Here is a 22,241-nt window from a genome sequence, read left to right as displayed (position 1 = left end):
TTTAAAATTGCACAATCAATAAATTTACTAATAGAAAATGAATGGTGTACAGTAAGAAAGCTTTGTAGAATTCTTATTCCAATATTTATCCATTGATCCAACTAAAACTTAAACTGATTTACTGTGTTTTACATAGGTAGTAAGCAAAGTTGATGTATAAAAATTAAATTTAAAATGAAACCGCAATAAAAAAAAAAAACATCTTGAGTTATACTAAATCTCTTATAATTTATTTTATCATTAAAAATCTAAAAGAGATCAGAAGAAATTCATCTAAAAAAAAAAAAAAAAACAGAAACCATAAATAGGATGTAAAAATTGTAACAAAAGATAAGAAAAATTCAACTTTGGTATAAAAAATTGTCTCAAAATTTAACTTCGATTCATAATTAATTACAATTATAAACTGATGTTAATTATGAACAGTCAATTATCAAAACATTTAAAAAATTAAAACTGAATCATCATCATCTCCTGCCTATTTCAACAAAGTATAGGACAACAGTTTTCAAAGAAACACTTCCGAAATGATGGCGGAAAATTATTTTCTATTACCGCTTTCAGATTCAATTTATAATAAATGCCAATTACTTCGCACTGATTAAAATATTAACGTGTATCGCTGTTACTTTCGTACATAGTTACCAGTATGCTTGTAAAGTTGACATTAACGTAATTTGACGCAATGGAGAAATTACCTTACTTTATTATAATTAAGGTAAGTTTTAACTACATTAAAAATCTGTATATTTTACCTCTCGTAGATTCTGAAACCATACAGATTCATTAACGTAACAAATAGTAAAACAACAGAAACTTTTTGGAAGCTTCAGGATGTTTGGATCATTTTGTGCATAGAGTAAAAAGTTTTATGGATGTTTAAAATCCTGCATTTGTAAAGATTTATATATTGTAATATTTCATAAAATATCGGATTTTTTTGAAATAGTTTTCCCTATTTTTAACTTTATAGTATTTATAGTAATTCTTATTTACAATGAGTTTGTATATACAATGGAAAAATAGCTTGGGAAATTAAAAATGTTTAAAATTAAGTACAGAAATGATTTCAGATTAAAAAAGAAAATAAAAATTAAAAAGCCTCTACCGGACTTCTACACATCATAGTTACCACATTTACAAATTTTGATATAATGTGTTTTGAACGATTCCATATTTACATATATTTATATGTATTATATGAAACAGGTTTACAAGTAATCTCATCAAACTACTAAACTAAATCATATACTGAATAAACTGGAAAATATGAAATTTATTTTCTCTTTTTGGTTCTGGATTTTCTACGTCTGTCCGGTTTCTTTGTCTTGTGAAGTCTTCCCACATGTACTCCTTGTCTCCTCCTCACCAGAAGCTGTTGCTCTACTAAATCTGCCAACTTTCCTTGTTCTGCCAACATCGATAAAAATGTGCAAATAAATTGATCGTAGCAATGCGTTCTCCGACAGTCATCAATCTGTTAAACAGATTTATTATTATTATTCTAGCATTACAATTAAAAATACTTTATATATAAAATACATTATTAATGATAATTTTTTCAGATAAAATACTGGGCAGTCAAACAAAAAGTTTACTTGCAAGGAGTAGACTCGGTGCTGCCAAGATATCTCAATGTTTTTTCAGCTGGTAGAGTTGATGCAACTGGACATGTTTGTAGTCTTATTTCGTCAACTGGTATGTATCTATTAACAGGACTTATTAGACTGGCTTTAAGGATACTGTAACTCAGTTTCCTTTTCAATTGCAGAAATGTTACCTGTTTTGCAAGTAACTTTTCTGCAATTTGGGCATATTTTTTACATGACACCTTTCCTTGACATGCATTGATTCAGGAGCTGATTATGGTTTGTCTCTCCATCTGCTTCTTATTTGCTGTTGATGCTTCGAGTTACATAATAGTCTTTCGTTGGAAGAAGCTAGTTCTAATTTGTCATTATCATATTAATTGCAATTTACGAACTTGCAGGTTGAAACTAGAATAGTTGCAATCAGAAATTGCAAGCATGTTTGTACAATTTAGTACTTATGGTGTTAAATGTTTAGTTGAACAAATTAAATAAACATTTTATGTATATGTATATATAATTTACAAAATTATTGTTTATAATTACTATGAATATGATAGCCTCATGATTATCCAGTTTAATGTGATAGATGGCTGAAACCAGGCAAGGAAAAGTGAAAACAACATGGAGATTGATGATAAAGCATTTCCTGTGCAGTCAAGACCAACAGTAAGTCCAATATGTAGTTTATTTTCCAAGTGTAATTTTTTATAGTACATATGATAATGTTTCAATACAAAATTTACAGCAAAAGTTGATAAGACACCTCAATTACTTTCTGTTTATATATATATGTTTTATTTAAACAAAAAATTATGTAAACTGTCATATCAATATAATGTTTTAAATTTATTTGAATAAACTGTCTCAACAATTAATCTTGGAAAATTTATAAAAAGTTTCCTACGATGAATTTTAAAAGTATCCTCCTTCCTTTAGTCCCTTCGAACACCAGAAGGAAATAACAATTTCATGGCAATTTCAACCTTTATTTGGAGGCTTCTCCCCTGTCTCGGTATGCAAAACATTACAATTTACCCTTTGGTGGCAGCACAAACACTTATAAAAAATTATATGTTTTATTAAATGTCTCAACTATTCATTATAAAGGTAAAAAATTACGCTGCAGCCATTCTAGTATTAATAGTTTCAAATGTTATTTCTTGAGTCTAAAGTAAATAAATGTTCATAATTTAAATGTTTATTGTGATGCATAGCCAAGAAATGGCAAATATGACCATTTACACATTGCTGAGTTTATTCCTTGCAAGTATTTGCATGATCAGACTATATTAAATACATCCAAATGAAACTTACTTTATACTTCTTTCGCTTCTCGGTTTCATCACGAAGATTACTTTCACACACAGAAATTTCACTTTCAACAGTTTTCAAAAGAGCCAATAAGTCCTACAAAAAAATAAAACATTTCAAAAATCTTTACTTTTAAATTTTTTGAACAAATATTATACACTAAATCATTATAAGTGCAAAAACATGTTTAATAAAATACCTTAGGAGCAAATTTATGTGGTTCAACAAGATGCGGATGTTTCGAAATCCCTATTTTATGGCTATTCTTTGATTCGTCAGACGAAAGAGATGTATAAATATTATCTGTATTATTTGCTTTCTCTTCATAACTATCATTAGATGAATGATCAGCATTGCTTGCAGAATCTTTTATAGAACCATCTTTCTCTTGATTTGTTACATTACTTTCTTCTAAACATGGTTTTTTAGGTGGGATTTCATTATCTAATGCAACAGTTTTGTTTGCATCAGATGGCTGAGATTCAGGTTTACTTTCAGAAATTTTAACTTCACTATTTGTAGATTTACTAATTTTAGTTTCTTCTGTTGTACTTACACCATTACTGGATGTTACTCTAATAACGACAAACTTCTTAATGTCACGAACATCTTCCAACAGAGTATTCTCAAGTGCTTTAACATTTTTCCCAGCAGAGTTTGGGCTACCTTGAGTGAAATTATATTGAACCGATCGAACAGGAGAATTGAATGCACTTCCAGCTTCTGACGATGTGTCAGTACTAGATGCACTGGGAGTCGGAGAAGGTTGGAATTTTGTTTGTATTGTGAGAGGTTTCATAAAATCTGTTGAAGTATTTATCGTTAATGGTTCCATTGTTGTCTGTTCTATTTCACATTCTTCTTTGGAGGATTGTGAATTAGAATTTTCTGACTGATTTTGTTGAGATTCTGATGTTTTTTGCTCTGGTATTTCCTCCGTAGAAGATAAAACAGATCCATTCCCTGTACTTTTTTGCTTGTTTCTACGATGTCCAGGAGAATTTCTATCTTCATCCGAATAATCAGATCCACTGTAATCCTCATATCTAGGTTGAACTCCAGTAGGATCTACGCCTTCCATTAGTGGACTTTTAGCATAATTATGGCTATCTAATGCTGGTGGAAGTTTTGGAAATGAAGCATTTGCAATTGACGTACTATGACTTGAAGTTACAGATTTTTGGGAAGTTCCACTAAAATAAATGCAATGCTTAAAAGTTGAAAAGTATTCATACGTTTTTATACAGTATGCAGATTTTATAGTTAAATATACCTTAATAACTGATTTGATTGAGTATTTTGTTGATCACTATTAGATTTTCCTTTGCTCTTCTTCACTGCAGCCATATATACGGCATGGTCATCAGAAGTGAGTTCAGGATGAGTTAATTTGACAAGCTATGTATAGAAATATTTTTTACAATATGTTTTATAATTTTTTAATAATGTAATAAGAATAAATAAATACAAACACACAACAAATAATTTTCAATATATTTTTGTTATGCGAAGTTAAAACATTCATAAACATGAAGCATGAAACTGAGTAAAGTAGAATTCAATAATACAGAATTAGATAATGATTGTATTTGCTATATCATTATCAATTTAGTCACATGATCCTATATGACTAAAATTGGTCCAATCATACAAATCAGCAATGGCCAACTTCTTTGGACTCAAGAGCCTCACAGCACATGACTTTTGAAGTGGTGAGGGCCTATATGTATAACTTTCCATCTACTCCCCTCTGCAAAAATTACCAAACCAAGCTGTTATACAAAAATACAAAATATTGGAAAATTAGATTAAAAATAAAAAACCATTAATGATGATGAAATACATTATATCTTAACTCACTACCACTGATGTGAATACAGAAGACACTCACGAGAACTAACCAGTTCCTCTAACTGGCTATTCCATGTTTTGTAACTAGTGAAAGGCTTTTAAACAGCACAGTATTTAACAATTGAAAAAAATGTGCTGAAATATTTCACTATTGTCAGTCTTATAGGAGGCTATGTAACAGCTTTACGAGCCACCTGTTAGTCATTGATGATATTAAAGTAATGTTTGTATTTACAATATAAGTAATGTATATATCAACTTCTGGTTCTCCATTTCTTCAGAGAGCAACATAAAAATAACAAATTTTTTGAATTTTCTAAAGAAAATGATTGTACAACAAATATTTTGCTTTGTATAGAATACTAATATATTAATTATAACAAAGAGACTAATGAGTATTTTCTAAAAAATAAAATTAAATTGTTTTTTAAAAAAATTTGTATTTGTATTTTGAAAAATATGAAAATAAAATAAAAAAGCCCATTTTAATATAAACATATTTAAACTTTACAATATGTTAATATTAAAATACAAGTTTTATATTTTGACTTCCTTATTAATTTGTGATAAATCATAATCTCAAAATACATAACAATTCATGACTATTATTTTAGATATATATATATCAAAATTAATTTTGTTAACAGAGTACTAAATCTAAAAATTGTCAACTTCTATTTTCTTAAATAAATTATTAAGAACATACCTTAACTCCAAATGGCCAATGTTTGAAAGGCAGGGAAACTAAATGAAATGTCATTATTACAAAACAAAATTTGAAACTTATTATAAAAGCAGCATTTATTTCCTTGAAAATAAAATTTTCCTTTACAGTATGTTTTATAAATACATACAAACATACACACACATATTAATATATATATAATGTGTGTTATGATAAGGAGATTTTTGTTAACTGAACTCCTACTAGATTTCTCAGCAGATTTGAATGAATTAAGCAACAATAGATAGGGATAGTTATTGCAATAAGGTTTTTATTTTCAAATTCAATGATTTGTTCTAGAGATATCAGGTTCCAAAATTCTGAAATTTCCCTATCATTTTGTATGAAGAGTCAATAAGAAATTTTTTACAACAATTTGGTGTCAGGTTTACTGATGAGTCATCTGTATATGTAGTTTATAAAACAATGAATTACTTTGATAAAATGTGTTAAATTTTCTGCACTTTGTAAGTATTTACTGATAGTTTTGTAATAACTTTTATATAACTATTGTATTGCCTACCACTAGATGATAAAAATAGTTATATAAAAGTTATTACAAAATTGTCAGTGGCTCCAAAGTTGTACCTCATTTATTCCTTTCTTAATTAGGACCCGGGTTCTATTGAAATTATCACCTAAAATTTGCATAATATGCAAAGAAAATTTTGTAACACATTTTTGTAGTTGGTGTTGAAAGCACAAATATATTTCATGTAATCCATATGACAAGTAATTCTTCATATATCTTAAATGCCAATTTTTAATTCAAAATTAATTTCTCTATTCAATGCCTTATCCCCTGGGTACTGTGGTTTATCCCTTAGATTTTTTATGATTCATGTAAGAAGTTATTTTATCTGAAAATTTCAGGTTTTTTAAAAAAATTATAATAATTCCAAGTTTTGACATTTTCAATATTCCCTAAATTTTTCTGCCATTCCAGGTTTTCCCCAAGGAGACCAAACCCTATTGCTGTTAGTCAGTTATGTGAATTATGTCTACTTAAATGCTATGACTTCAAAAAAGTGTGCACTGTAAGATATTACTGTTATGATTATACAATGATTAATATACTTCAACTACTATAACTTCATATGCCACAAAGGCAAGAGACTAATTAAAATCTAATGTTTTTGATCTAGTTCATAAACCATCTTCAGGTTCAAACTTCTAGAATAGAATCATTCAAAAGTTAAAATCCTGAAAATTAAAATTCTTAACTTAAATTTCAAATGAATTTATTCTAGGTTTGGTATATATATATATACATCAGACTTAGAATTTGGTTTGCGGAGTTGTTTTTATATATGTTATGGACCGAGTGATTAATAGGTCATTATTCATAATGCCTGGCTATTATGAATAATGATTAAAATGGCCACTCATTTATAATTTTAATAAATATTGATTAATTTATTAAATTGACCAGACATTATGCATAAAGCTACATTTTCTTTAAGCAATTTGATTTTCAAAAAAGTCCACTTTTTTATTACGAATTATTTACTTTTGTGAATTATTTCAAAGTATTTTAAGAAAATCTTGCTCATATTATGTGGTTTATATTAATGTAGCTATATTTATTACATTAAACTCTTTATTAATCAACACACATTACATAATTTATTTTAATAATGATTCTATTTATTAACTTTGGCAATTAGCATTCAACAAAATAATTAGAAAAAATTTCATTTACAAGCTGGAATATTTTTTAAAAGTATTATTAAATGTATTAATACTTTTTGTTAACATTAATTTAATTATTAACAAAATGATATAATTTTGTCATAAAAATCAACTTAAAGGAAACTTTTGGAATGTCATTTTGGTATATGGTGTTAAAAAATTTAATATTTTGTTGAATGATCATTCTTTAAAGTATCATTATCACCACTTTGTCCGACAGATGTTAGCAGTATTCATATTGACCAGTCAATGTGATAAATCATGATAAAAAACATAAAATTTATTACAATACCTGATGTTTTTCATTACTGATAATGATCGGGCATTGTTTATAATGCCCATATTAATCATAGTCCATAATAGGGTTTCTCATTTCCCGGTCTTTTGCTTGTCCCGGGATCCCGGGATAAAAGTGAACTGTTTCCCGGGATCCCGGGATAGAATTAATTATTTCTAAGGTATACAAAATATCTTGAAATCAAATGATAAAATTATTTTCCATTTTTTAAAGTAATTTTAAAGTTCTGTAACCTCCAAAATCATATTAATAACGCTGTGTAAGGTCTATAGGCCTATAATAAAAATTACCTTTAAATAACGTAGAAATTTTCACAAATAGAAAAAAATTAATTAAAGTTTGCTGGAAACTGCATACAACAACAACAAAAAAAATTTTTGAATTGAGTTAAAAATTAAAGAAAATGAACTTCTAATTTAGAAGGTAATTTTCGTTTTTTAAATAAAATATAATACAAAATATTGCAAACTTTTATAAGATTTTAAAAAGCAAAGATGGTCAATACTCCGATAACTCACTCTAATTCTTATTTTAGTAATGAAAAGTCTTGCCACCGAGAATGCCCTTTCCGATTCAATTGATGTGATTGGAATAGTGTTTAATGCATTTAAGAGAAGACAGATATTATGTGTTTTTTCACCTGTAGCCTGGAAGATTTCGAGTTCGTTTTCGAGATTGTAGTACTTCTTTCGCTCTCTAGTATTCTTGATTTGTCTACCTTGGCTGCTTTAATAGCGGCATCAAGCTTAGAGCTCGATAATTCGGCAATTCATTTGGCTTTAATAATCAGGTTTATGAAGAAAAACTTCATACTTGCAGACTTTGTACTCGTTTGTATCCTTGCCCAATTTGCACAATCTGGCGTCAGGCATTTATTGAAGCTACTGGGCATGGTTAAAACTCAAGACAGCGTAAGCACAATTATTCCAGATATTACAGGTTCCGACAAGTAAAGAATTTTTATAGTCCTGCCACAAATAAGCTATATATTGATTATTGACCATTTGTGACATGCTATAACGAGCAAAAATTTAAAAAAAGCTAATAGGTAGGTTTAAAATTAATAAATACAAATGTATTCTGACAGTGAATGAGTTAATTATGCTTTCTATTTGCAAAATTCCTCAACCTTAACACAAAATAAGAAAACAAGTGAATTTTTAAGAAATCTGCGGGATTTCCCGGGATAAGAAAAATTTCCCGGGTTAAAAAAGCAACCGGGATCCCGGTTGCTGGGAGTGTCCTGGAGTATTGACCATCTTTGCTTTTTAAAATCCCAGGATCCCGTTTGAGAAACCCTAGTCCATAATATATATATTTTATTTGATTTAATCACAAATAAAATATTATCAAATGCACATATTAAGGCAAACATGGTTGTTTGTTTTAATATGTGATGAATGGAAAACGAAACCAAAATATTATCATGCGCATGACTGGAAAAAGTTTACTTTTAATGATTCAGAATGTGCTAATATTCATTAAAAATAATAATTTAACAAATATGAAATAACTACATTTATAATTATTGATAAAACTATTTTCTGTGGATGAATAAGATGCAATGTAGTTTCTAATTGATGGATGAAGGTTTAAACCAATAAACAAAGGAGATGTGTCTTAGTTTGTTTACAGCAGCTGCCAACTTACAATAAATAATCTGTAGACTGGTATTTGATGAGCCAGAAATAGTGATCGGTCATTCCTTTCCTCAAAGCTATTTTCAAACTCTCTCTTTTAAAGCAACATTCATCTTGACCTCGATAGTACCCTGCTATAATGAAGGCATAAACTATACAGTTCACAGAAATTATTGCAAAAACGCAAAAAATCTTATGCTCACATGTATAGGATGACCTAGGTTTATGAAGCAATGAAAATGAATGAAAACCTCATCTTATATGTGAATAAATACATTATATAAACAACTTCACAGACCTGAGTTTTGATTAAAGCCAAATGATAGCCTTATTATTGTCCAATAATTTGGCATAAGTTAATTAAATATGAAGTAAATTGTCTAGAAATATGTGTTAAGCCAACATCTTGTGATAATTTTAGTAATTATAATATAAATTAATTTTAATATAGAATTTCTAGAAGAAAAGAATCAACCCAGAGTGGGACTCAAACCCGTAACTTCTGTTAACCATGCAGATACATTGTAGTTACAGGCAGACGTTTTCTTCTATGTGAAAATTCATTTACTTATTATAATTATTAAAATTATCACAAGATGGTAGCTTAACCACTTACTTATAGACAAATTACTTCATATCTAATTATTATTTTAGCCTTATTATAGCCCATAATTTGGTAGATCATCTGATTCTAAAAGTCTGAATCCTTAAGATGATCTATGGACTAGATCAAAAATGTTAAATTCTGTTTAATCTCCAGGATATGTGAAGATAGTAGCTGAGGATATTACTGTTTTTTATAGAAAAAATGTAAAATAAAAGATAAACATAACAACATTCATTAGAATTTTAACAACATAAATCTGTCATAAAAACTATTAGTTCTGACATCTTTTGACATATCTTTGACTTAAATTTTGATAATAAATCATTAAAGTCGTTTTGGTCTGGTCACTCAAAAGACATGTAAATGGTGGTCTATCATATAAATTTATATTCAATAATATGTTACTTAAATTTCTTACTGATATAAATACCTGCTGCAAAGCTTCCAATACAATCTGCCTATTTGTTTTCAATATGCGAAGTTTCTGTTCATATGCAATTCTGCGGTCAGGAACTACAGCCATTAGATTAAATCTGACGTCATGGAATGATTCACCACCTCCAGTAGCAATACCAAGTCTTTCTGTAATAACTCTTCCAAATTTTTCTGTCCAATCTTCTCCTTCTGCCCAGGGGCCTGAAATATTTATAAACAAGCAACTTATTAAAATAAATTCTTCTTCCTATATGTTAAACTAAATAATAAACAGAAGTGATAATTTGAATGCTAATCCCTCTAGTATAGCTATATAAGGCTACAGTCATAAAGACATGAGAATAGTAGTGATATTAATCTCACAAAGTAAAACTATATGCATGTAAAAAGTAGAAACTCTCATTAACAGGACAGAAAATCTAGCATATACAAATATTTAGTACTGATTTTTATCACAGCATAAAGTTCTTGTTTTATACTGCACTTGTGCATTACTTCTTTACCTTGTTTTTGCTGTGTGTATGATCAAAAATGGCTTTTTCAGCATATCTAAGCAAGGAAATTAATTAATTTTGTTACGACTTATCTCAAAATATGGATTAAGTGATTAAAATATCATTGAAATAGAAATAGTAAACATCACCAGCAAGCCATTTTTCTCCCCACACTTTTGAACGAAAAGAAAAAAAATTATGCTACTGCACAACAATGTTAGTGAGAGTGTAAAATGAAAAAGCAAAAATTATCATAATCTGACATCATCACATTTGCTTGCTCACTAACATCTTGTGCCAGAAAATTAACTCATCTTTGCATGGCTATAGCCTACTTAAAACAATTTATTAATAATATAGCATAGTATCAAATGATTCGTATGTAATTAAATTTTTATTAAAATTCTTTCTTTATTTCAAAATTATTACTTTCAACAACAAATCGGTTTAAAAAGTCTCCATATAACAAATTATACAGGGTGTAGGTAAAAACATTGCACAAGACTATATCTTGTCTCTACTAAGTATTGGCTAAATACAAGTGCATAAGAGTATAATTTGATGGTGTAGTTTCTCTTGTGTGTGCCTGTATTTAGCTAATGCATAGCAGAAGCAAGATATAGCCTGGTGCAATGTTTCTGTCTATGCGAAGCATGTATGTGTATGTATATAACCAGGGTGGCCAAGCTCCTTGATAGTCCGAGCCATTTTTCAAAATTTGAAATTTTTCGCGAGCTGCAATTAAATACGTATTAAAAAGGTATGTAAAAAATTCCAGATTACAAATTATATCTGTAGCAAGAGTGATACAAATTGTTTCCTCCAGAGCACAATGTCAACTGTCCATTGCAATGACAGTTTACAAATTCAAAATCAGTCTGGAGTCGGTCGATAACGGACGATTACGCCACTGTTTATGTTCGTTCACGCAGTTTTCAATGAGTCATGTCATTCTTAACTTGGACGGAAATCAGATTTGTTACAACGTTGCACTTTAGTCTTTTATATTTGTTGTTAGTAATTTAAAAGACATTTTGAAACACATATGGAACGATAATAATTTTTTAAAATATAACACAAAAATGAAAAGGGAACTCGGGTACATTTATCGAGAGCCACAAATAATCATTCAAAGAGCTGCATGTGGCTCGCGAGCCGCAGGTTGGCCACCCCTGGTATATAATATCAATATTAATCTGTCCCGTTTACAGTCATTTTAGCCAATGGAAACTTCATTGGATATTAGGATATTGTTAAATATAATTTATTAATATGTTATTAATTATTTCAGTTAATTTTGTTATATACACCTTGATTTTTAAATGATTTTTTCTAATTACAAGTTTTAAATAAAGTTTGTATGATTTTTCCAAAGTCTAAGCACTGTTAATTGACAATTTATAAGTTCTTTAATATTTTTTATTATTATTTATTTTTCTTCATCTAGATAATTTCTAAATTAAAATAAAACATTATTTTTAGATAAATTCGATAAGAACCAATTCAAAAACCAGGCATGCCCATAATGGGCAAAATTGTATTTAGCTACATTACATAGACATAATGAACTGATACCTTGTGTAAACAAATCCATACAATATTGAATTTGTGAAAATCAGGTTTGGTAATATTGCATAAAAGATATTTTGATATGCAATAACTACCAAACCTGATTTTATAATATTAAATCTTATGCAATCTGAAGATAAAATGCAAAATTTACTCTATATACTCCAATAAGAGTTGTATTCAAATTGTGTTCTGAAGAACTGCAGAATACCATAATACATTCCTTAAGGCTTCTACAGAGGTAAACAAACACCTTTGTAAGCTTTATCTTTAAGACATTATTGCCTAGGATTCTACAAAAATAAAACTCGAATATGAGAGTTCCATAGCTATTAAAAGGCTACATATACATTTTCAGAGACACTTTTCAATTTCAAAATAATAATTAATGTAATTACAAAAGCTTACTTAACTTCCAAACATAAAAACTATTTAAAACATAGAATTAAAAATATGACACTTCCGTGTTGCGACACGGAAGTGTCATATTTTTAATTGCTAAACGCTGGCGTGAAGTGAACTACATTTTCATTAAAACATAGAATTATATTAATTTCAAATTCATTATTAAATTTAGAAAGCATTTTTTATCAGATAACTTTATTGAAAGAAATTCAATTGTTGACTTAAAGGTTACTAAATAACACTAAAATAAATATAAATTACTTAAATAATTCCTTTGGAGTAAAATTCTAAAATATATCTTTGTTGATTTTTGATTACATTACAACCATTTTTCCATTTGTACAAATTGTTTCTGCCTGCTAAAAACTTTATTTATGTAAAAAAAGTATCAATTTACCAGTGCATAAAAATGATAATACGAAGTATATTATATAACTCCGCCATGCAATCTCTAGAAAAACATGCCAATCCCAAGCCTGGGAAAAGGAGTAGGGTTGGTTAGATGAGTGTCAATGCACTAACCACAAAACAACAACATGAATGAAATCTGATGTCAATACAAGCAAAAGATAAAAGATGCTGGCTTGGATAAACAAGGTCCATGACATCAACCAAGCAATCAAAATTGGGTCGAAAAATTGGCTACTGAAAGAAAACTTCATCCAGCAACATGGGTCCTCTCAGTAGGAACTTTGAATGTCAANTTACCTGATAAGACAGACCTCAGAAAAATACTTTATGAGAGCTTTTATACTTTTATAAAGCTGTCTATAATGAAAATTAATTAACTAAGGATTTTTTTGCCCTGCCAGGGTGTGGCCGAGTTATCCGGAGTGCCGGGTTATCGAGAGCCGAGTTTTCGAGGTTCTACTGTATCAAAATCTATATATAATAATAAAGAAATTTTACTATCTGTCAGCATTAAGTAAGCTTTTAATTTAAAATTAAGAATAACAAGCACTTTTAACAAATTCAAAATTTTTTTCTGCAGATAATGAAAATACTAAATAAAATAATATAACAATATCTATATACATATTGCACAGGAACAACAGAATAATGTAAGAGAAAATTTTGTGAAAAAGTTTAAGTAATTAAGCCTCTAGTTATTGCTTTTAAAACCAACATAAAAAGGAATGTAAACGAAATATGATCTAAAATACAGAGAAACATGATAATCTGGCATTATCTGCAATAGATTTCACCAGTGACAATTATAAGTGGAAATTTAATGACAATTCTCTTAAAGTTGAAATGAACTTTTAAATGGGAATGGGAAATTCAGCAATCGTTTACAATAATTTTCAGTAAAATACAAATAATAATACAGAAGAAAAGTGAAAAATGTTTATATAATTTTTCTTGTGTGTAAAAATGTAAATTTAAAAGTATAAACATAAAAAATACATACTTTGCATGACTGTTATGGGCTCTTGCTAATTCTGGAGTATTTCCTATTGCATATCCTTTATTCTGTTTTCAAAATTTATTCTTTAATTTAAAATATGATTATAAAATAAAATTTTATTAAAAATAATATTACTAAAATTTATTCTCATCTAAAAACATTTTAAATTGTGTTATAAAAAATTATTATTTAAATAATTCCAGCAAATGGTAACCATAGAAATGTGAGAAAGCCGTTATCCAAATCAATTTACTTTATCCACGTAAGTAAATCAACGAAACTTACCTGTCATTCAATGAAATCGCTGGTTTATTATAACTAACTTTAGGACTTCTATCAAACAAACTAATAATATGATTACGCAAGCATGTACATGCTTATAATCTCTTACAAGTTTGTTGTTATTTTTACTTACATTAACAAAATTATTAAATCACAATTAAACTTACGAAAGAAATTTAATTGAAAAAATAAATTTTACCTCAGGACTCATATTTGTAGTATGATTTTTTAACCTAGTTAAAGTCTGTCCTAAATGAATTTTTGAACAATTCAATAAAACACTCAACAAAGCATGAGTTGCACACGAATTAGGAACCATCTGCAAAATATATAAATTTTATAAAAATTAATAAATAAAATAAAAAACTAAAAAATTATTTGATAAATAAAAGCACATACAGTGTAACTCTGATATATGGATCAAACCTCATCCTGAAAACTGCTCCTAAATCAAAATCTCATAAATAAAGACAAGCTTTCCTATTATATCTTATGGTTGAAATTAGTATTTTGTTTTGAGGAACATTGATATGATGATATAATTCAATTACTATCACCATGTCCCCAAATAAAATTAAAGTGCTACAAAACACCTATTTATCTGATTCTAAATGAAAGAAAATAAATAAAATGAAATTGTTGATTAGGGTTATTCATTGATATAAAAATAACAAATACAAAATGAGAAAAGTGAATATGAAGTAAGCAAATACTTCTTTATAAGTAAGAAAACAATTATTTGAGACAAAATGCAAGTAAAATAAAACTGGTTTTTAAGCAATTAAAAATCAAATGAAATTTTTTCTCTGGTTTAATGTTGGAATGAATAACACTGACCCTAGTAAACAAAGACATAATGTAAATGAAACAAAGAAAATGGAGACTGAAACTTAGAATCCATCTTACAGAGCCCACAGGAATTTCAATCTTGTTCCATCTGTGATTAGAATATTTTGTTCTTGTAAATATTGATCAGCGCTCATTATATCAAATTCTTATACACTAAAAAAAAGACCTTATGGTCTCGGAAATTCAGTTCGGGATGAGACTTTGCAGGTTAGTAGTATACCTCAAGAGTGTCCACCGAGAAGAATTGTAAAGCACACTAGCCAGAAGATTCTGAGAAAAAGGGCTCTAAAATTTTAAGCGCAGCTCATATACTGGTCAATTTTACACTATGGCAGCACATACCATAAGGTTCCCTTGTAAGTATTCAAATCAGGGTCACATGAAAATTTTCTAAAATGCATTTTTTTAATTATGTGTATAATTTACTTTCTTTTTTCGCTTCTTTATGTATTTGTGCTTTACATACATATACAAAACTGAAAACTAACATTTTTCCAATTTTGTATTTGACTAATCCTTTATATTCTTTAATTAATATTTTAATATTGTTTTACCTGCTGGGCAAAAAAAATTGAATTTACAATTTCTTCATCTTCTACAAAACTTTCTTCTACGACTACTTTTCTTCGACATCGCCTTTCTTCTATCCACTTAAATAGAAATATAAAGCCATAGACTGGTCTGCAATATGAATAGAATAAAATTACAAATGTTTTTTTCAGTACTTAGCATTGTATATCAAAGTATTTTTATATTCTATTATCTTTCAACAAAAAGATAACATTCATAATTAAGTTAAATAAATTTCACAGTTACAATAACTGCATTTCAATATAGTCTTTACAAGTATATTCTTCAAATTAAAATTACATATCAATATAAATAATACAAACATTAGTCATATATATTAGGAGTTTAGCTCTGACTGCCTTCAGCAGTCTAACCCCAGTATTTTGTGTTGCTTCATAACATTATCCACATAAAATTCAAACATTTATATTGATTAAATAGCTGTAAATAATATTACAATATTTAATAAAAAAAATTGTAATTTCAAATAACAGAACATATCAGTAATAATAAACATCACTAAAAATAATTAGACAATGTTAAATTGCAAGTAATTAAATATTTAAATCAGAACTCCACAACTGGTGTGCTGCAAGAAGATGCTAGGTGTGCTGTGGCACAATGACTCCAAGAGGAAGAAAAGAACAGAGTTTATGGTGGACATGAATATGATAAATACACGTTAATTCAAAAGGAAAAATAATTTGCCTATTAGATGTTTATTTACCACTGATGTTTATGACAGGAAATTCTAACAAGCTTCAAACTTTTACAGTCACATTTCACAGAATACATGTATGCATTTACTCACAAACTCATCTTTAAACAGCGAGAGTCATATTTCACAGAATCTGTGCAAATCTAAATTTATGACTGGTACAAAAAGTTTAAAGGGAATCTGTGGAAGATGACCCACATCCAGGCAGATCTTCCACAGTATGAAACAAACAACTAATAAGAAATTAGATACAAACATCAATAAACAATTGATGACCTGGCAAAAGAATGCACATTTCTCATGATTTGACCAACAAAATCCTTCACAATGATTTCAAAATGTATCATGTTTGCCAGCACATTGTCCCAGAGATGCTGACAAACAATGGGCAGCTCTTTCCTTTATCTGGAGAAAACTGATTGACACGGTTGACGAAGATCCTGATCTCTTAAACCAGGCAATGGAAAGAAACATGGTGCTTTCTGTGAGGCAGTCTTTGACTTGAATGTTATCATTCTCTACTCATCAAAAGAAGTATCACATAGAAAGATCAAGAGAAATAGTCATATAGTTTAGTACTCAAGGTATGCATATGGAAATTTGTCCTGATCAGTTGATATGCTTCCAACAAAAGAGAACTTTCTTAAAACACATAATAAAGGTTATAAGTCCTGAATGCATCACTATACCTCAGAGCATAGTTTGGAAAACAAAGAAATTGGGCCATTCTACAAACAAGATCATGCTGACATGCCTTTTGGAATCAAGGCATTCTTCTCATTGACTTCTTACCCAAAGGATGTCACAAAAATACTGATAGTTACTGTGTGATGTTGAGATGTCTAAGAAGAGCCATTGAAAAGAAAAGATGAATATCTGAAATGGAAAATACTGTCATGTTGCATGACAACAAACGTCTGAACAAGATGACCATAGTGTAACAGCTACTGGCATCTTGGAGATGAAAACATGATCATTTATCTGGCACACTGTGACTATCACCTTCCAGGCCTCTACAAGAATGAGTTAACAGATTCAAGAATGAGATAACAGATGATGTGACAGCAGTTTCATAGTGGCTGCATAAGCAACCTGATACATTCTATGAGAGTGGTATCCAAAAACTTATGCCACAATGGGAGAAATGTTTGGCCCATCGTGAGAGCATGTGGAAAAACAGAGCTTTCAAATTTATATTTTAAAATTTTGAAACAGCAAATGTCAAGAAAAACAAAGTTGTCAAAAAGTTTTTGATTTCCTCTTATATATATACAGTAATACCCCAAACTTACATGATAGGTGGGACCGAGCAATAACCGTGCAAGTCGGGGTATAATTTCGCAATTTGTGTAAAATCCAAGTCGGATGTATGTAAGCTAATAAATGTTCTTGTTAAATTATCTTGTCTTTTGATTCATTCACAGTTACAAGAAATCACCACATAGAGTCTCTCAAGTCTCCGTAGATATAACAAACAGAAATAAATAACACAAAATAAATTNTAAAAATTATAGAATTACTTACCAAGTGTGAACCGTTCGACTACGCGGTTGCTTAAGCTTGTTTTCATCGTGGAGATTGTCATCAAATGGCACTTGCGTGCTTCCTGATAAATTATTTTTTTTGCGAAAAATTCGCTGAACTTTAGAGACATCATTAATATAAATATAATTTTTATGGACGTTAAATAATAAATGGTTTTTGGTAGGTCCACTGCTCATTTAAACTCAATGGTTTGTGCAATCCTGTTGCAACATGAGTCGGCAATGACATTTTACTGAATAATAGGAGTTTTTTTTAGCATGTTTGTACGAATACTGTTGCAATTTTTTCGCCGTGATATAGGAATCTGAACTATAGGAACCTGTGTTATGGGGGGTCGACTGTATAAGAATTTGATTAATTCATTCTGGAGATCCCAAAAAATAAAAAATATATACTTTCTTACTACGTTTATTTATATGTAATAATAAAAATACATATATACACAGTCTTGCATTTTTATTAGTCATGTTTTTTGCATTTGTGGGGGTTAAAGAATCTGTCTAATGTCGATTGCTTTTCCCTCTTCTTCAAGATTATCCAGAAGTAATTAATAGCATTATAATTGTAGAGATCCCCAAGCCTATTAACCTCAACCTGGTTTGTATGTCATTATAAGACCGTTGATCTGACATCTCCCTCTTCTTCAAAAGATCTTTAATTAATAGCAGATATCAGCATTAATCATCTTTTTCATAATAAAACATATCTCGCTGAGTTTCTTGGTGTTCTTCATTCAAGAGTTCTTGGCATTCTTCTGTCGTCAGATCCATTTCAGGTTCCATTATGAGTACAGTGACCATACGTCCTTTATTTAAGAGGACAGTCCTTTATTTCACTGCTCTGTCCTTTAACTTTATTTATTTTCTAAAATAAGCATTTTGTCCTTTATTTTGTAAAGTTCATGCAAAGTTTAAAAAAAATTTTTTTAATAATATATTGAACAAATTAGTTTTGTATACGCCATCATGACCAGTGTTGCATTGCTACATAGAGCGCAGTAGTGCAGTGTGTCGCCAACCAAACGGCCTACTGACAGTACCAAGGGTTTCTTCCTATTGTTATTAGAAAAGTGGTTTTAGCATTAGAAAAATCAGAAAATATACAAGCCAAAAAATGCAATGATGCTGTGTACACATTTTATCAAACGTGCATAGATTATCTAAATAATTGGGACATGTTTTTTTTTTATTGAAATAGAGGTGTCTGAATGGATCACATTATGTGAAATCCCTTTGTGGGCGAAAGTAGAGAAAAGCTATATCTTTATTTTGAATCATTGGTCCGTAAATATACTCGATGGTGAATTATTTGATGAAGTTTCATGTGTAAAAAAATATGTCACAAACAAAAAGGTCGAAGAATGATGACAAAATAACCAGCCCTGCCATCAAAGGTGGATTGAGATTTTTGAACATTTTACAGCAAAAGAAATTGTTTTCAAAAACATTTGTAAAATCGTAGAATTTTCTTTGTCTCCCTGGATCTAATGCCCCCGTTGAATGAATATTTTCATTGGTGAATAATAGGTGGACGAATGAAAAAACTGATTTAAAAGTAAGCAAATTAGAAGCATGTATTTCCATCAAATACAACTTTCAAATGAACTGTATGGAATTTTATGACTTTAAAGCGTGAAACAGCGCTATAAAAAAAAAATTAATTCTACTGAAAAGTATCAAAATTAATGTTATTTAAATTTTTACAATGTGTGTATGTGTAATANCATCTTTATAATGCCTCAAAGGAAATTTGAGTTGAGGCCTCAAAAAAAAACTTAAAAAAGATGTTGATATATTTTATAGGCAAAGTTTTATTTATATCTTAACTTATATACAATAAAGAAATTTGGTAAGAAGATAGATTTCAAATTAATATAATCAATAAATCCTAATGAAATTCAAATTAAGAGTCTAATTAATAATATAAAAGTTTACCTTCATAAATTCCGGGAATTAAATCAGAGTGATTTTTACTGGCTAACTGAATAGTATCCAGTGTATCTGACTGGATATCTTCACTACTAATGTAAGATAAAAAACAGTCTCCAATTTTCAAATTATTTATTTTATATTTATCACCTTCAATCTGAAAAATGTTAAGATTAATTAATAATTGAAAAATTTTAAATATTAAAAATAATAAATTATATATCATATAGTGCATGACCAAAATGATAAAAGCTAAAAAGACTTCAGTTTTGATTCTTACACAGTAACTAATACAGAACATTTGTTATAACTAGCTGTAATAAATTCCACATTTTTTAATATTTAATTTTAGCCTGTAAATAAAAAATGTTAGCAAAAAATTTAATGAAAAGTAACAGGATCTATGAAGTATAACATACTACAGGGAAAGTGTCTGAAAATTTATTATGCAGTGAGAAATTTGTAATGAAATTAAAGTCATATGTACAGCATTGCTTAGAAGACATGTAAGTTGTATGTTCCATGTTTCTACTTTGTGGTAGATAGCATTAGTGTTTGCTTACAAACATTATGATTTTTGAACTACAGTTTTCAAAAGACTTCTTTGCCAATCACATAATCTCACCTGGGATCTTACCAGATGCCCAAAATCTGTTCTCATCCTTTGTTATGAAGCACAACTAATCATGTTTCTGTCAAGAGGTGACTTTTCTGATGGTGGATGGTCCTCAGAAAGTCTCATGGGAGGTTATTCTGACATATTGATCCCAATATTTTTCCCAAGCAAGCTGCTCTGTCCACAGCCTCATTGATAGCTATCTGCAAGTGACTCACGGTCTAAAAGAAGGCAAATAGGAGACAAGGAGGTAACTTGGGCTGCCAGATTGATTATCAAGGAAGGTGGTGATGAAGATTTTCGGGTCAATGTTGTGAGAACTGAATGATTGTCTGTAATTATGACTGCTGGCCTGCTGTGTCATTTCCCCAACTGGAGAGTTCTGTATATTCCCAGTGTTTTCACTATATATGTGCTGCATTTGGGATCAACCTCCATTACTTCATTGAAATTGGTGTGAGGGATAACAATGCCCTGAACCATGCAAACTAGAGACTCAATTGCAATTATCACTAACATCGACCAGTTTGGCTATCTCCTTTCCATTGCATTGAAATAATGAAGCCAGAACATTCAAGAAGTTTGCCCACCTGAGGTGGGCAAACTTCCTGCCAGTATTTGCGCATATATGGCTTGCGACAGACGAGAGACAGTGACCAGAATATGGCCCTTGGTCTTCAATTCGTGAGCGAGGTGGTAATATAGATTGTACGTCAATTTGACGTCATTTTTTCAACTTTATTGTCAAACATGAATGACGTTAAAGTTTGCACCTTCTGGAGAAAACGAGCATGAATCTGTTATTAGTAATTATACCTTTAATGAATTATCCGGAATAACTTCAACAAACTTTCTTATATTTTCTTCTTTCTGTAATCGTTCTGGATGATTGTTAACTTCGTCGTTTCCACTAGACAGCCATTCATTAATTTCTCCTTCAGGTTTTCTAAAATTAAACTTAAATTCCATTTTCCTTAATAAATTTCAAACTTGCAGAAATAATCCCATTTTCGCTCAAGTTATTAGCGCCATCTACAAACAATGACATATAATCTTGAAATTTAAAAAAATTGAAGGAAACAATAGGAAAAATAAATATTTAAAAAATACTTAGAAATGATTTTTTTCGAAAAAGAAAATTGTGGACTTTATGGTACAATTATTAATCTTATAATCTAACTCTATTAATTATAATCTTATAATAAGAACTTTATGGTACAATTACAGTATAAATCTTAGCCTAGGGCCGATTTCCTGGTAAAGTGGCTTTTCCAACCTTATTAAAGCCATTTTACCAGCTGATAGCCTACTGCTCTGGAGAACCCGAGATTGCATCCGGACGTGTCGAAAACGCCCCAGGAATTTTTCGGGATATGTCGGGCTCCGTCCCTTACCACCCGGCCGCCCCGTTGTGGGCTTGGCCGAACCCATAATGGATTTGCTAAAAGAGGTCCTCTTAGTGCCCACAAGGCGGAAAGAGTTTTAAAAAACCTGGAAAAGCAAAACTAAAGAATGATGTTTTCCGATTCCGTTCTTCATTACCCGACGTCTCATTTGTGCCTGATTATGTTTTATTGTATAAACCTTTGTACACGTATCCTAAATATTTCAATACAATCGGTAAATCTGTAATAATTTTGCTGATAAATCTGTTATAATTGGACTGAAGAGGAGCATTAAGCCTGAAATGCATATTCTTTCCTATCA

General features: G+C 29.6%; 2 protein-coding genes across 2 annotated transcripts; both read right to left on the bottom strand.

Moving 5' to 3' along the window:
- Nucleotides 1-311: 311 nt before the first annotated feature.
- On the bottom strand, nt 312-15,863 carry LOC111620319 (ubiquitin carboxyl-terminal hydrolase BAP1-like). Its single transcript, XM_023362238.1, has 8 exons — nt 15,712-15,863; nt 14,508-14,627; nt 13,915-14,091; nt 10,146-10,397; nt 4,177-4,301; nt 3,103-4,096; nt 2,907-2,999; nt 312-1,477 (listed from the first exon to the last, which is right to left on the bottom strand). The coding sequence occupies exons 2-8, from the start codon at nt 14,625-14,627 to the stop codon at nt 1,277-1,279; spliced, it is 1,962 nt and encodes a 653-aa protein (XP_023218006.1). The 5' UTR covers nt 15,712-15,863; the 3' UTR covers nt 312-1,276.
- A 4,026-nt stretch (nt 15,864-19,889) lies between these two features.
- On the bottom strand, nt 19,890-21,621 carry LOC111620266. The gene is made up of 2 exons (XM_023362160.1): nt 21,351-21,621; nt 19,890-20,075 (listed from the first exon to the last, which is right to left on the bottom strand). Exons 1-2 carry the CDS (start codon nt 21,501-21,503, stop codon nt 19,905-19,907), a joined length of 324 nt encoding a protein of 107 aa, XP_023217928.1. The 5' UTR covers nt 21,504-21,621; the 3' UTR covers nt 19,890-19,904.
- Nucleotides 21,622-22,241: the final 620 nt, after the last annotated feature.

The sequence above is a fragment of the Centruroides sculpturatus genome, unplaced genomic scaffold (assembly GCF_000671375.1).
Source record: "Centruroides sculpturatus isolate CEXI.00-Female unplaced genomic scaffold, Cexi_2.0 scaffold4, whole genome shotgun sequence".
In the NCBI taxonomy this organism is placed as follows: Eukaryota; Metazoa; Arthropoda; class Arachnida; order Scorpiones; family Buthidae; genus Centruroides; species Centruroides sculpturatus.
This window is presented reverse-complemented; position numbering and strand designations above follow the sequence as displayed.